The sequence below is a fragment of the Gobio gobio genome, assembly GCF_949357685.1.
Source record: "Gobio gobio genome assembly, chromosome: 2".
NCBI lineage: Eukaryota > Metazoa > Chordata > Actinopteri > Cypriniformes > Gobionidae > Gobio > Gobio gobio.
This window is the reverse complement of record NC_137098.1, coordinates 7,445,077-7,458,739: the sequence shown is the minus strand read 5'-3', so window position 1 is coordinate 7,458,739 and position 13,663 is coordinate 7,445,077. Positions and strand designations below refer to the sequence as shown.

General features: G+C 39.7%; 1 protein-coding gene across 4 annotated transcripts in view; it reads right to left on the bottom strand.

Moving 5' to 3' along the window:
* usp47 (ubiquitin specific peptidase 47) overlaps positions 1 to 13,663 on the bottom strand; it is a 57,570-nt gene that overhangs the window by 37,242 nt on the left and 6,665 nt on the right. For 2 of the 4 annotated variants that reach the window (XM_079801407.1, XM_079801409.1), the window contains exons 2-3: positions 4,756 to 4,815; positions 1,734 to 1,928 (exon numbers count right to left, since the gene is read on the bottom strand). In XM_079801407.1, the coding sequence (XP_079657533.1) occupies positions 1,734 to 1,928; positions 4,756 to 4,815 (255 nt within the window). The remainder of the gene's footprint in view (positions 1 to 1,733; positions 1,929 to 4,755; positions 4,816 to 13,663) is intronic. The other 2 variants (XM_079801410.1, XM_079801408.1) reach the window with 1 other exon arrangement.

Below are 13,663 nucleotides of genomic sequence, written 5' to 3'. Positions count from 1 at the left end.
ATGCTGCAACGCACTTTCGTTCACTCCTCGGGTGCCTAACTTACGATTTAGAATGCAGGGACTGGAACTACAAATATGAAACGCCAACACTCATAATGTGGTTGAGCGGTGTTTCGTCCATTTTTATTATTTTTTTAAATATTCATTTATCGGCCATTAGGGATGGGCGATATGGACTTAAAAATGTATCCCGATATTTTCTAGTATTTATTGCGATAACGATATCAATGACGATAAATGTAGTATCATTCCCCATGTTTTTGGATACAAGTGAAAGCTGCATGCATTCTTGCGAAAACAAACAATGATCTAAAGTAAAACGTACATGTCATCAAATAGGCTCCTATAATACATTTATATATATAAAAAAAAAAATATATATATATATATATATATATAATTAATTGGGGGTTTTTTATATGAAATTCCACACCAGCCTTTTCGATATGGAAAAGTTGCAGATCTAATTGTCTTCTGTAAAAGTGCAGGTAATGTTTAAATAGTGCAACTGTGCTAAAAAACATCACACAATACAAACAATAATAATTTTGAAATCAATGACAAGTTTTACATGTAAACCGATTCTGTATTTATTCATACACTCATGGTGCAAACAGTGGTAAAAATAGCAGAAACAGCAAAAGTAATTATCCCAAAAATTTCTTCAGATTACAAAAAAGTTTAAAATAATGATTTAATGATAGAACTTCAGTAATTTGAGTTAAGATAATAATACCACAAATTCTTCTACTAATAAAAATAAACTGCACTAAGGATTAATGAGCTTCTGGGTTCATGAATATTAATCACGTTGTCAGCGCTCATTCAAACTGATTTGTTGAAATCAAAACACAGTAATAGGTGCACGCCAGCCAATGAGATTCCCGTTTGTGCATTCGTTTCTTCCTGTTCATGAAAGGCTGAATAATTCCAAATAAACGCCATTATTTTACAGGAAAATACAACAAAGGATATTGTTTACATGTAGCACATCAATTCTGTGTGGTATAAGACTCTCTCGCTCTCTCTTTGAGTGTGCGTGAAACACTGAGCGTTCTCAGTCGCGCGCCTCACACTAGTGTTTAAGGTGCGTCAAATGCACTGCGCATTCATTGAGATGAACTGAAATACTATGCTGTACCGATCGATTGAGAAAGAGCAAATCTCTTAAGCGCTCAGTCCAAGTGCTCAGCGAGTGAAAATACATCTGTATGGTTCAGATTGCCCTCAGGTGCCCCTCGTTTAGCTATGAACTCTTCCGCAGCTTCCGCCATAGTTGTTTTCGCTCTGCACGTGAGATGCGGATTCAGTGTCGCCGCTCCCCTCCCATTTACTGCTAATTTTAACAATAGGCCTACTCCATTTTATTCCACTGGACATGGACATCTTGTTTCTTTTCCCAAACCTTCACTTACGTTTCACCCATTTTCGCAGGGGATTATTAACGTTTCTTCCTTTCATTAGCTAATAATTAGGTCTATTATATTCGCATCCTTTACTGTGGTAAAGTAGAAAAAACACTGTAGGACAGAAACGTCTTTACTTCAAATTCTATTTAACACAGTTTGTGTTTGTTATTAGAACTGGTAAGGCTTGTCAAGTTTATTTGTATAGCGCATTTCACACACTCCGGTGATTTTAGTTACGCTTTCTCAAATGTTTTTATTTTATTTCAGGGTGAAAAATTACATGTTTTGGTAAGAGTTGTGTGTGTTTGTTTGGGGAAGACTCACCATGTCGCCAGCGTTGGTCCACGCCAGGCAGAAAGTGCCGTTAACATATCCAGCCTTGTGAGCCACATCCTCAAAGAATTTGTTGACGGTGGTGGAGGCGGGCAGGTTGAGCGTCAGCCTCTCATTGACGGTCTTGGCATTGGTGGTGTCCTGCACAATACACAGTACTCTCGGCTCCTCCGCTGCGCTTTCAATCTGGAAATGCACACAGGGTGTGAGTTTACTTTAACCAAGCACACACGTCACTCCAGAGCTGAGAACATCCATCAGACATGACGGGGAAATGCACTAGATGAGCAAAAATGCAACCGTTTTCTTGCACCAAGCAATATCATCAGAGATCTGACCAATCATTGAGTTGCGTAACACATGGTTTCATGTGGTAAGGCAGGAAGTATGTAAACAAGTAGAAGTATGCGACACACTTCAACACTGAACTCATAATACAAAGCTACTTAGGTTAGAAATTAAATATAGCAATCCACCATCAAAACAAACTAAAAGCCTGATCATGCCTGTGAGTAAACTAGCAAACCTCAGTAATAAATCAATATTTAGATTAGACAGAAATACTGACATCAGTGGGTTAAATGTAAATGTAAAAAAACAGCTCAGAAAAGTGAAGTTATGGCTTCAGTGTTTGGGGTCACAGCATGCAGTCAAGGCCATGATGTCGACTCTGTGACTGGTGGTGGTTGGTTAATTGCAGGTGTTGTTTACAACACAGAGCCATGGTCTTTTTAGCCTCCGCTAAAGAACTGATCATGTTACCAAAAGCGCTGACTGAGGACTCCTAGCTTGACGCAAGCAAAACATTTCTTCATTCATTATTGATGGGATAAGCACAGAAAATAACTTTCCCTGCAGGGTTTTTGGTCATTTGTACAAAAATGTCATGGCCCCCAGAATATTTGGTTGTATCTGAACATGCAATATAGCCTTTCAAAAGAAAGAACAGAGCGCCGCTGTTTTAAAAAAGAAAAAAAACTTTTAATTCCAGCTTCATGCATTCTTTTTTTAATCAACACTTGAATGTGGTTAAGTTTAATAAAAAAGCTAAATTGACAAAAATGTGATTTTCTCAGCTTTTTGCTCAAATACCTCATCCAGATGGGATTCGGAGCGATGATCAAAACACAGATGGAGTCCATCAAACACCCCTAAAGCTTGCACGGGCCTATAGCTCGTCCTGGGTCGACATCTCAGTCAGTAACATTAGACAGTTTTGATTTATATGCTGTTTAATGTTGATCATCGCATTATTTTACAGATGCATAAGATTACATATGAAATCTCTTGTTTCTGCTTCTTCTTCGCCTGTGTTTTGATCAGGATATTCTGTACTCTTCCAGAATGTGTGTATAGCGCCCTCTAGTGTTTAACAGTGCAAACCCAGATAATTCTGTGATTGGCGGGGAAAGAGTTAAAGGTGCTTTACATTTAACTAATCACCTTTTGAGAATCAATTTTAATCACTGTCACCATTTAAATAGCAAAGATTGAATACATGTTTTTTACATTTATTGATTTATTTGTTTTTAACAATGGCTTTCATAAAAACTTATGACATATTTAAGGTTTATCGTGCGCGCTTATTGCCAGCGTTTTTCGAGACGTTTTTTTTCTGCGCGTATTTGTGTTCACACCCAAGCGATTTTCACAGTGAACGTGCAAATCCAGTAGATGGCGACAGTATATACGTGCTTGCCAAAACCATCAACACACTTTTTGCTAACTGGCAAAGCAGCATTAGCAGCTCATCTTCTTCTTTGGCTGAATGCGAAATCGCCCCCTATACCCTCAAATAGGGAACTATTTGAGGGAACAGCTATTTGCTGTGGTGTCCGAAACCATAGTTATTGAGTGCATTCATTCTATCCCACATTGCAACGCAATAATGAGTGTATAGCCGATGTACACACAACAGCTGCCCGAATTCGCTCACTTATTTTCATTCACTCCTTCAAGTGAACTGTATTAGTGGACTAACATAGGGAATAGTGAATGAGGGTTTAGTGGGCGATTTCGGATTCACCCTTGGTCTACTTACTTCCTCTTCATCATTACAATGTGTTCGGCAAGACCATTTTGTGCTTGAGCGCCACCAACTCGTGTTTTACTGTAACTTCAGCAGCTCCAGGCACGTGAACAAAAGCGCCGATCTCATTGGTCGGTCAGTTTAATGCGCCAAGTCAATGTGTTTTTTTTTTACTTACGCTTTTACACCGGTTATGTTTTTTCTGCCGTAAATGTAACATGCCATTGTTTACAATCGGTGAAATATGACAAGCTGTTTTAGTTGAAACACTGATTGAGTGATTACATGTGACGTGATACGGATTTCGCTAAGTTGTACTGTATCTTTCAACATACCTTCTGATGTTCATTCATGTTTATTTCATGCTATAACGAAGTAAAGCGGAAGAGCTGATCAGTTCACTCACAAACTGTCACGCCACGTTAAAGAACATGAATACGGCATTTATTGTTTAAATTTTGTAATAATATTGACAAAACTTGAAAACCGATGGCTTATTGCACTTTATTGGATAGGAGGCTCACTACAAATGGTTTAGTGAAGTTTTGACTAAAAGATCAATTCTTAGGATTGAAAAAAAATTCACTATTTTCAACCCAACACTAAGAGGTTTCATGTTGCCTTTAATCAGGCAATTACATTGCTCACACTACATACTCAAATTCCCAGATGCCTGCAAAAAAAAAACACCTTGGGTGAATCTCATAGAGCCTATCAACAAAATGTCCAGGGAATATTTCACTCCAAAATCATAAGAAAATAAAATATCTATTTTGCATTAAACAATAAGTACCAGATTTCTTTGTATTGATATTACTTTCATTTCTTTATTCACACTACAAGCTCAGATTCCCATCTGCCTGGAATAGTATATTGCCCTCGGCTTCCCCTCAAACCAGCTGATTTTTTCCTGACGTCTTCATTTGAGGGTTAGTGTCAAATGAATCACCATGCTGCAAACACACATGCATCACACACAACTACCTGTGAGAACCTCTTCTGCATCTCCTCAAAAATACTCTGCCTGCAACTCCAAAAAATACCCTGATGACAGAACAACAACAACACACTGTTCAAGAGAAGTCAAAACAGCCCCGAGCGCAGGGCTGAGCATCACGATACGAGCACCACTGATGTCGGATATCTGTTAAAGGTCAATACACAGGGGAAGAATGGAGATCTAGAGGAGGAAATGTGAAGATGCCACTGTAAAAGACACAGATGTCTACACAAGCAGGGGCATTATCAGATTAGAGGGTATTTTTATCAGGGATAATATCGTTAGGTGCTCACATGAAACAGGTTGGCCTGTTCCCGAGCCGCGGGTATTCATTATGACAAGGTGCACAGGCCTACAAGATCTTTATCTCAGTATAGAAAGGGCCTTTCACTGAAGGATAGGCGAAGTAAATTAAATATGTATGATACATTCAATATTGCACAACATTGCACATTTTTTTTGTTTAAAATAGTTTCAATTCAATCCTTTGGAAGTTGTGCTTCAGTGGACTGGAAAAAGCGCTAAGAGCGACCGAGATAGGTAATAGATAATTTTTTAGTTAAATAGCAATACATTATAACATATTGTTTACACATTGGACGGAAAATTATGTTAAAATGCCCGACTCGGCGAGTATCCTAGTAAACACAGTCGCATATGTCTTTAGTGTAGGGCTGGGCGATATGGCCAAAAAATCATATCTCTGTATTTTTTTGTTGAATGGCAATACACGGTATATATTCCAGTATTTTCTACGTTTTTCTATTTGGATAAAAAAAAAAAATCTGTATTTATTGTAATAATTTTATTTCACATCTTGCCCAATGATGTCCTAAAAACAATGTTGATATTAAAGGCTATAAACAAATACAGTGAATGTAATGTTGGCTTTTCAAAATATTAGGTGCAAAAAGTGGGTTAAACATTCACATTACACATTACATTCTAACATTACAATCTAAAAACTAAATTAATAATTCACTGAACTAAAAAAATGAAAATAAAAACAAAAGCTTTTATGGGATTACCCCCGTATAATGGTCACTTTCATAAAAATATACCTAATTGTAAGTTTAAAATTCCACATATTGCACATTTATAGTCCAACAATAAATATTTAAGAAATATGTATATTTTAGTCAGAATTATTGCGTTCCTATTCTATTGCGCTTTGTCTGTTTGGCGGAGGCGCTCATTCACGGAAGCCTGAATTTTAGCAGAGATTCACATGCAGAAGGCTCGTCCTCTCCTGACAGCAAAATGGACATATTTGCATGACTTTCTAACATTTACAGATGGAGAATATACGTGTGAAATGTAAGTTATGCACTGAAGAACGCATCACATATCAAACGCATTAAACAGAGCAAGTATTTATCTGTCTGTCAGCACAACTAGCCTAACGTTATCTCTCAGAGCATCTGAAAGGGCGAGTTGCTTTAAACTATACGTGTTAACTATATCTTACCAGTTATTTTGAAGCCCTTAATATAAAGCATGTGTCATGTTTAGGACAAATTGTATCATGCACTTTCCCTGCATCAGCTCACTCTGCGTACTCCGCTATCTTGCAGATGCGTTCGTATCAATCTACTGTACATCGATATAAATGGTATTGCCTCATTACGTATCGCATCTAAAAAATATATCGATATATTGTGCAAACTCCATATACCGCCCAGCCCTACTTTAGTGAACGTTAACAAATGAAAAGGAAACCAGATGTGTATCATTATATCAGATCCGTGCATTCGGTCTTATGACAGCAGCCTAATATACCTGCTGCCGACTGTAATTAACGACAAAAGACAAAGAGAAAATCACTTTTGTAGCTTTAACAAAGATTAATTATATTTAATTTATACAGTGAAGACATTACATTCCATTTCTGCACCTGAATACTGTTAGACTTGCCTCAAAAACATAAAGCACTGTTTATTTCATTTGTATCTTTGTTCTATTGTATTTATCTATGATCGTATATTGTTTATCATTTTCTATGCATGCCAATCATCCCAATTATTCTGGAATAATCAAATCTTTCCAAATAGAGCTATTTAAGTCCTCTGGTGAAATTGTTTTCATATTGCAACATGTATATCGTAGAAAAACAAAAAATCGCAATGTCAGTTTTTTCCAATATCATGTACGAGCTGGAATTCAGCGGCCAGGCTGATCAACATTTCCAGCCGTAGGTTCACAGGGTGGATGAAATCCACTACTTTTATTCAGCAAGCATAAATTGTGCTCAGGTTCTGGTCCCATGGGGGTGTGATAAAGACGATGAGCTTGTGGTGCGATGCGGGTGACATTAAAACCAAGAGAGAGAGAGAGAGAGAGAAAGAGAGAGAGCGAGAGCGAGGGCCACTGGGGCCTCATATCCTGCTTGGCATTTGCAGAGCCTTTGAACACTATCAGAGTGCCTGAATCAAAGGCCCGAAACAAACGCCTGATTATTATTCAAGGAAATTCCATGCAGTGTTTGTATAGGTTTACTTTAAAGACAAAGAGAAAGTCACCCAGCCTGCTTTTATTCTACGTCAGGAGTGTCAACCTTCCTGGAGCCACAGCCCTGCAGAGTTTCGCGTCAACCCTAATTAAACACCTGTTGGGGCTAATCAAGTCATACTTCAGGTATGTGTGTTTCAACAGGGTTGGAACGAATCTCTCCAGGAATTTGACACCCCTTTGTTCTACATGGTATTGCAGTACAAAACGTGACAATGAATTAGCAAAACTTATTTTTTCTCTCTTTATATGGACAACGCTTCTTCACTACCTTCCACTGAAGAAAAATGAAGCCGCCAACGTCTGAATATGGCGCTGACATCTTGCGCTGATTTGGGACCCGAGTCTGCGCAGTAGAGAACAGGAAGTAGAGCTGCGATATCAAAAGCCCGCCCACTCTCTCGCAGATCCAGAACAATTCATTATATCGGTGTGAAATTAACAGTTGTGGAAATGTGGAAATTAAAGGTCCCGTTTTTTGTGTTTTTTTGAAGCTTTGATTGTGTTTACAGTGTGCAATATAACATGTGTTCATGTTTCGCGTGTTAAAAAACACAGTATTTTTCACACAATTTACTTATCTGTATACCGCTGTTTTCACTGTCCTCAAAACGGCTTGAAAGATTTCCCTGTTCTATGAAGTCCCTCCTTCAGAAACACTTAACGAGTTCTGATTGTGCCAGCGGTTCCCGTGTTGTGATTCGACAGCAGCTTAGGGCACGCAGAGCGCACGTTACCGGAAAGGTCACGCCTCTTACCATAACGGGGATGCATGCGCTCAATGATCTCTAAGTACAGCGTCCCTGGGAAAGCCAAACAAAGGTGATTTGACTCCGGGATGAAAATAACAGCATCTCGACGACATGGCGACAAACAAACTATACGAACGCAACCGAACGCAACACTTCCTATTCTCCACGCGGGAGCAGCAAGACCACACCCCCTTTTTCGCGTATTCTTGTGGGCGGAGGTTAGTCGACAAACTGCTCTACTGACGTAATTAAAGCAGGAAATACCAGGATGTAGTCCTAACCGGCCGTTCGCTGTAGGCTTTGAAAGGGAACTTCTGTTAAATAAAATATCTCGCTTGGCATTGAACTTTGAGCTTTATAATTTTACAGGTATTATTTATGCTCTAACAGCAACATTACACACTAACTAAAGTTTGAAAAATGGGATCACGAAGAACAGGACCTTTAAAGCTAAAGCTCCAATCTCCTCCCGAAAATCCAGAAAAAAGTCAGTGACAACTTCACTCAGAGAAGCTGTCAATCTCAGCTGTCAATCATAACGTCACACCCATGTTTTTAGAGCATAAATAACTAACTAAAACCAAACTTAAAGAACGAACACTTGAACTAACATCAGCGTGATAAAAACTGCCAAAAATGACAGAAGCCATCTTTGGGAAAAAAAATATTTGAAGTGTAATTTGATTGTTTAGTTTGTCTCGCGTCACATTAGAATACATTGGAGGGGCGGGGTTTATGACCGACACTGGGACCAACCACCGGGGAGCGATCGAGATGCTTTGGCTTCAGTTTTCAGTACGTGTGCGGCACGCTTGATTTAACTGTTCAAGCCCAATTAGGGGCGGTAAAAAGTTCAGTTCTCACACACTCTATGAGCAGCGACACACCAAACGACTAGAACTAGCGCTGATGAAAGTCTGGTGAAACTGAACAGCCAATCAGAGCTCTCTCACCGATGGCCCGAGTACATGTTGAATCGGCCCAAAAAACCTGATGCCGTCCGACTAGAGCAGGGGTCTCCAAACTCGGTCCTGGAGGGCCACTGTCCAGCAGAGTTCAGCTCCAATCCATTTACATTTATGCATTTGGAAGACGCTTTTATCCAAAGCGACTTACAGTGCTCTTATTACAGGGACAATCCCCCTGGAACAACATGGAGTAAAATGCCTTGCTCAAGAACACACTGGTGGTGACCGCTGGGATTGAACCAGCAACCTTCTGCGTATCAGTTCCATGGTTTAACCCACTGGACCACCATCTGGACACTGTATCAGGTGTAATTTGGGTTGGAACTAAACTCTGCAGGACAGCGGCCCTCCAGGACTGAGTTTGGAGACCCCTGGACTAGAGCAGGGCTCCAGACTAACTTTTTTCACTAGGAGCACAGTGGCCCCCAACTGAAAATTTTAGTGGCACAACCAGAAAATGTAGGGGCGCACACAGTAAATCAACATGCTAACCAAATCTACTAATTTCCACTGTATTACTAATAGGGATGGGTTTTTTTTTACGGTATAACTACTCTTGCCGATACTGCTTATTGATCCGGTACTTTAACGGTATTCTTATCGGTTCTTTTTATTATACTGTATTTTTTTTTTTTAAATGAATTTTTTTTTTTTTTTTACCAAATGGTCGCATTTTGTGACTAAAATTTTAGAGTGTGCGACTGAATTTTACATCCAGTCGCACACTCTCAAATTTTAGTCACAAAATGCGACCATTTGGTCGCAGTCTGGAGCCCTGTAGAGCCAACGGTGCAGAACACAACGAAAAAACTAAGACGGTCGACCGTTGGCATGGTGAGTCCTTGGCTTAAAACTTACCAACCTTTCCAATAAACCAGACCTATGGGATATGTACTTTGATAAAAGCTAGTGAGGGCTTGTATGAAAATGTGCCCCACCCTGCTGGGCATGAGTCACCCTCAAGCCTTCTGTCAAACGGCTTAATTACTTTCAGCAGGTGGTCCTTCGAAACAGCCAGCAGAACCCACAAAGACCCATCATAATAGGGGCTCCGCATAAGCCGATTTTGACCGAAAAGCTATTTTGACACTTTACAAGCTTTATGTTTTTACTTCCTGTTCACTGGAATGCCAAACATTCCTCCTTTATCTAAAGCTGGTGGAGGCTCTCTGGGTCAGGCCTTTGTGCGTCAGCGGGACAGAGGCAGAGCTGTTGGAGATTGTGGGATATGTGCAGAGAGTCTGAAGTAAGAACGTTAATCTGAAAGAATGGCTACAGAGGCATCATTAGGGGAACACCCGCTGACACTGGACGGTCTTGATTACTGAGAGCCCATCCAGAGCAGATTAAAACGAGTCAATGTGGTAATGAAGAGAGCTCAGCGTCATTGGCCTGCACTTTGGGGCAACTCCAGCCACAAATGATTGCGTGCTTCAGGCCCAAAACTAACATTGGAAGAAGGGTGCCACCAAGTTCTACAGATGGTGGCACCAGCACCTGATTTGATATGAATATTATATGTTTTGTCTCCTGGAAATGCACATTTGACAGTAGTTGGAGTTGACTGTGAGTTTGAGTTGGGATCTGAATGCAAATTTATTTTCATTAACAAAAACAGTAACATCTGTTAAAGATTCTTACTGACTGAGTTAGGACTCTATTCTCATTCAAATTCACCATTGGTCTTCCATAGTATCATACATTTGTAGATCATGATTACCATGGTGGCAATTCATTACTGTGGTAAAAACTATACAGGCTAGTTTCTATGGTATTTGTTATGAACAGAAGCAGAAACACTAGGGGTGTAATAATACAGTATATCACAATACAAAAATGCAACAATATGTATCATAGGACATAGGCTAGTGACAATATATATTGTGTATAGTTCACCCAGAATAAAAATAAAACATATTTTTTAGGGTCAGTCCTACATTAAAATGCTATATATAATGTTGAATATAATGTATAATAATGCAAGGGGGGAATATTTGTGGGTCCTGATGTCAAATGTCTTACGTTTGCAGTAAAAAGTGGCCTACATTATTTTAAATATATCTAGTCAGCGACAGAGCATATTCGTCGAAAATAATTCTGTATTTACAGCTTCAGAATCGTGAGTATTTTTATTCTGGTGTCACCATTGTCCTGTGCATTGGGTTACCAACAACAGGTCCAAGCCTCTTCATTTCCACCCCCCCCCCCCCCCCCCCCCCCGATGTAATACCAAATTTTAATCAACAGTAAAAATGTTTGTTAACTTTTTACCACATCTTGGAGTATTGCAATAATATCGTATTGTGAGGTAAGTATCATGATATGTATCGAATTGTGACATGAGGGTGATTTGTGGATTGAAAAGCCTTCTAGCTGGATTGTTTTCTCCTGTTTTCCACATCAGTAATGTTGAGAATTTTTCATCTGGCTTTACATTTGTTTAAAGGAACATGCCGACTTTTTGGGACTTTAGCTTATTCACCGTATCCCCCAGAGTTAGATGTTGGATGTAAGTCCATACATCCCATTCTCATCTCCGTGCGTGCCATAACTCTGTCTGACGCACCCACAGCTAGCCTAGCTTAGCACAAAGACTGGAGGTAAATGGCTCCAGATAAGCCTACTGCTCAATAAGTGACAAAATAACGCCAACATTTTCCTATTTACATGTTGTGATGTGTATAGTTACATCGTGTACTAAGTAGGGATGGGCAACAGTGGTCGAGTAATCGAGTACTCGAACGACGATCGCCCTGAAAAAAAAAAAATTTGTCTCTTTTTTATTGGTTATTGCGTCGTTTTGCGCGGTACCGGAGGTCTGATTGGTTGGCGTTATACAGCCTCCAGACCGCGGCGAAATAAAGTGAAACTGAGGCGTGAACTGCAGTGATGTCTGGAATCACTGTGATCATTGAATGGTTAGTGCAAGATGTGCAGCGCCAATCTGCCATAGCCTACATAGCATTATAATGAGAACACCATGGAAAATGCTGTAAATGATCTGTGCTCAGTTCCCCGTGTATCAGCTGATCCACAGAGAAACTAGCGAGAACACTCAGACTAGCGCGTGAAGTTCATGTGCGCATTCGCGTCCTTTTCTGCAGATGCAGAAGATTACCTTTATGTTGTTTATCTGATTAATCGAATATAAAACGCGTTTGGTTGAGCTAGAAAAGCGCTGCCGTTATACCGGCTGTTCATTCTCTTCAGTTTCAGCTCAAATGCATTAATGCTCGAGCTCGACATGGTTTAGAGACAGATATTCCTTTCAGATAGGCTATTTCTTTCTCAGAATCAGTGATATTAGTAATGCAGCAGTGCTATACTGTTCTCGTATTTTTTAACAGTAGACCTAGTTTATTTAAAGTTGTTTTTCGTTATGAGTTTGAAAACGCGCAGTGATGTCAACGCTTGGATCATGAATAATATAATTAAGTGCATGATGTGCAGAGTCAATCTGTCAAAGCATTATAATGAGAACACGATTTTAATAAAATGTTGCTTCTGTGTGCTTTCGTTGTCCGTGTATCAGCGTTGTTAAGGGTTCGAGCGCATTCAAAATGTTCCGTTTCAAACCCTTCGCCTGTCAAATCTAGCGCGCTGAAGTTCACGTGCGCATTCACGTCCTTTTGTGTTGATTTATGTCGTAATAGGTTCATAATAATCTTCATATTAACATTGAAATAGGGTGCGTTTGGTTGAGTTTATTAACCAGATAGCAAGCTATGCAGGGTGGTGTTATTTTACAGTTTCAGCTCAAAGGCAATGCTCGATATTACTGACTTGGTTATTTGAGACGGTCATTTTATAAAGATGTTTCTTTTTCAAAGACATTTATGCATCATAATCAAGCAGTTATTTTTTGTTTAATATGTTCATGTTTTCATATACCTGTTTTCATGTCACGTTTGTATTTGTCAACAACCATTTTCATAACAGTATTTTCATTATCTCAATGACGGACATGCCCCGCCCCCTGCACATGCCCCGCCCCCGAGGACTCGTTTTTGAGACCTATCGAAATGAGAAATTGACAAAAATGCCCATCCCTAGTACTAAGGACAGACGAAAAATGAAAAGTTGTGATTTTCTAGACCAATATGGCTAGGAACTATACTCTCATTCCTGCGTAATAATCAAGGAACTTTGCTGCCGTACCATGAGTGCAGCGGCGCAATGATATTACACAGCGCCTGAAAATGGTCCCCAGCACGCTCTCTGTACAAGCAGGTTGTCACGTTGGTTATGTTGACAGAAGTTAACCTTTTCAGGCGCTGTGTAATATCATTACGCCGCTGCACTCATGGTACGGCAGCAAAGTTCCTTGATTATTACGCAGGAATGAGAGTATAGTTCCTAGCCATATTGGTCTAGAAAATCACAACTTTTCATTTTCCGTCGGTCTTAGTACACGATGTAACTATACACATCACAACATGTAAATAGTAAAACGTTGGCGTTATTTTGTCACTTATTGAGCAGTAGGCTGGCTGGAAATTACCTCCAGTCTTTGTGCTAAGCTAGGCTAGCGGTGTGTGCGTCAGACAGAGTTATGGCACACACGGAGATGAATGGTATGTATGGACTCTGGGGGATACGGTGAATAAGCTAAAGTCCCAAAAAGTCGGTGTGTTCCTTTAAATCACCAAGACCTCGGGGTTTGT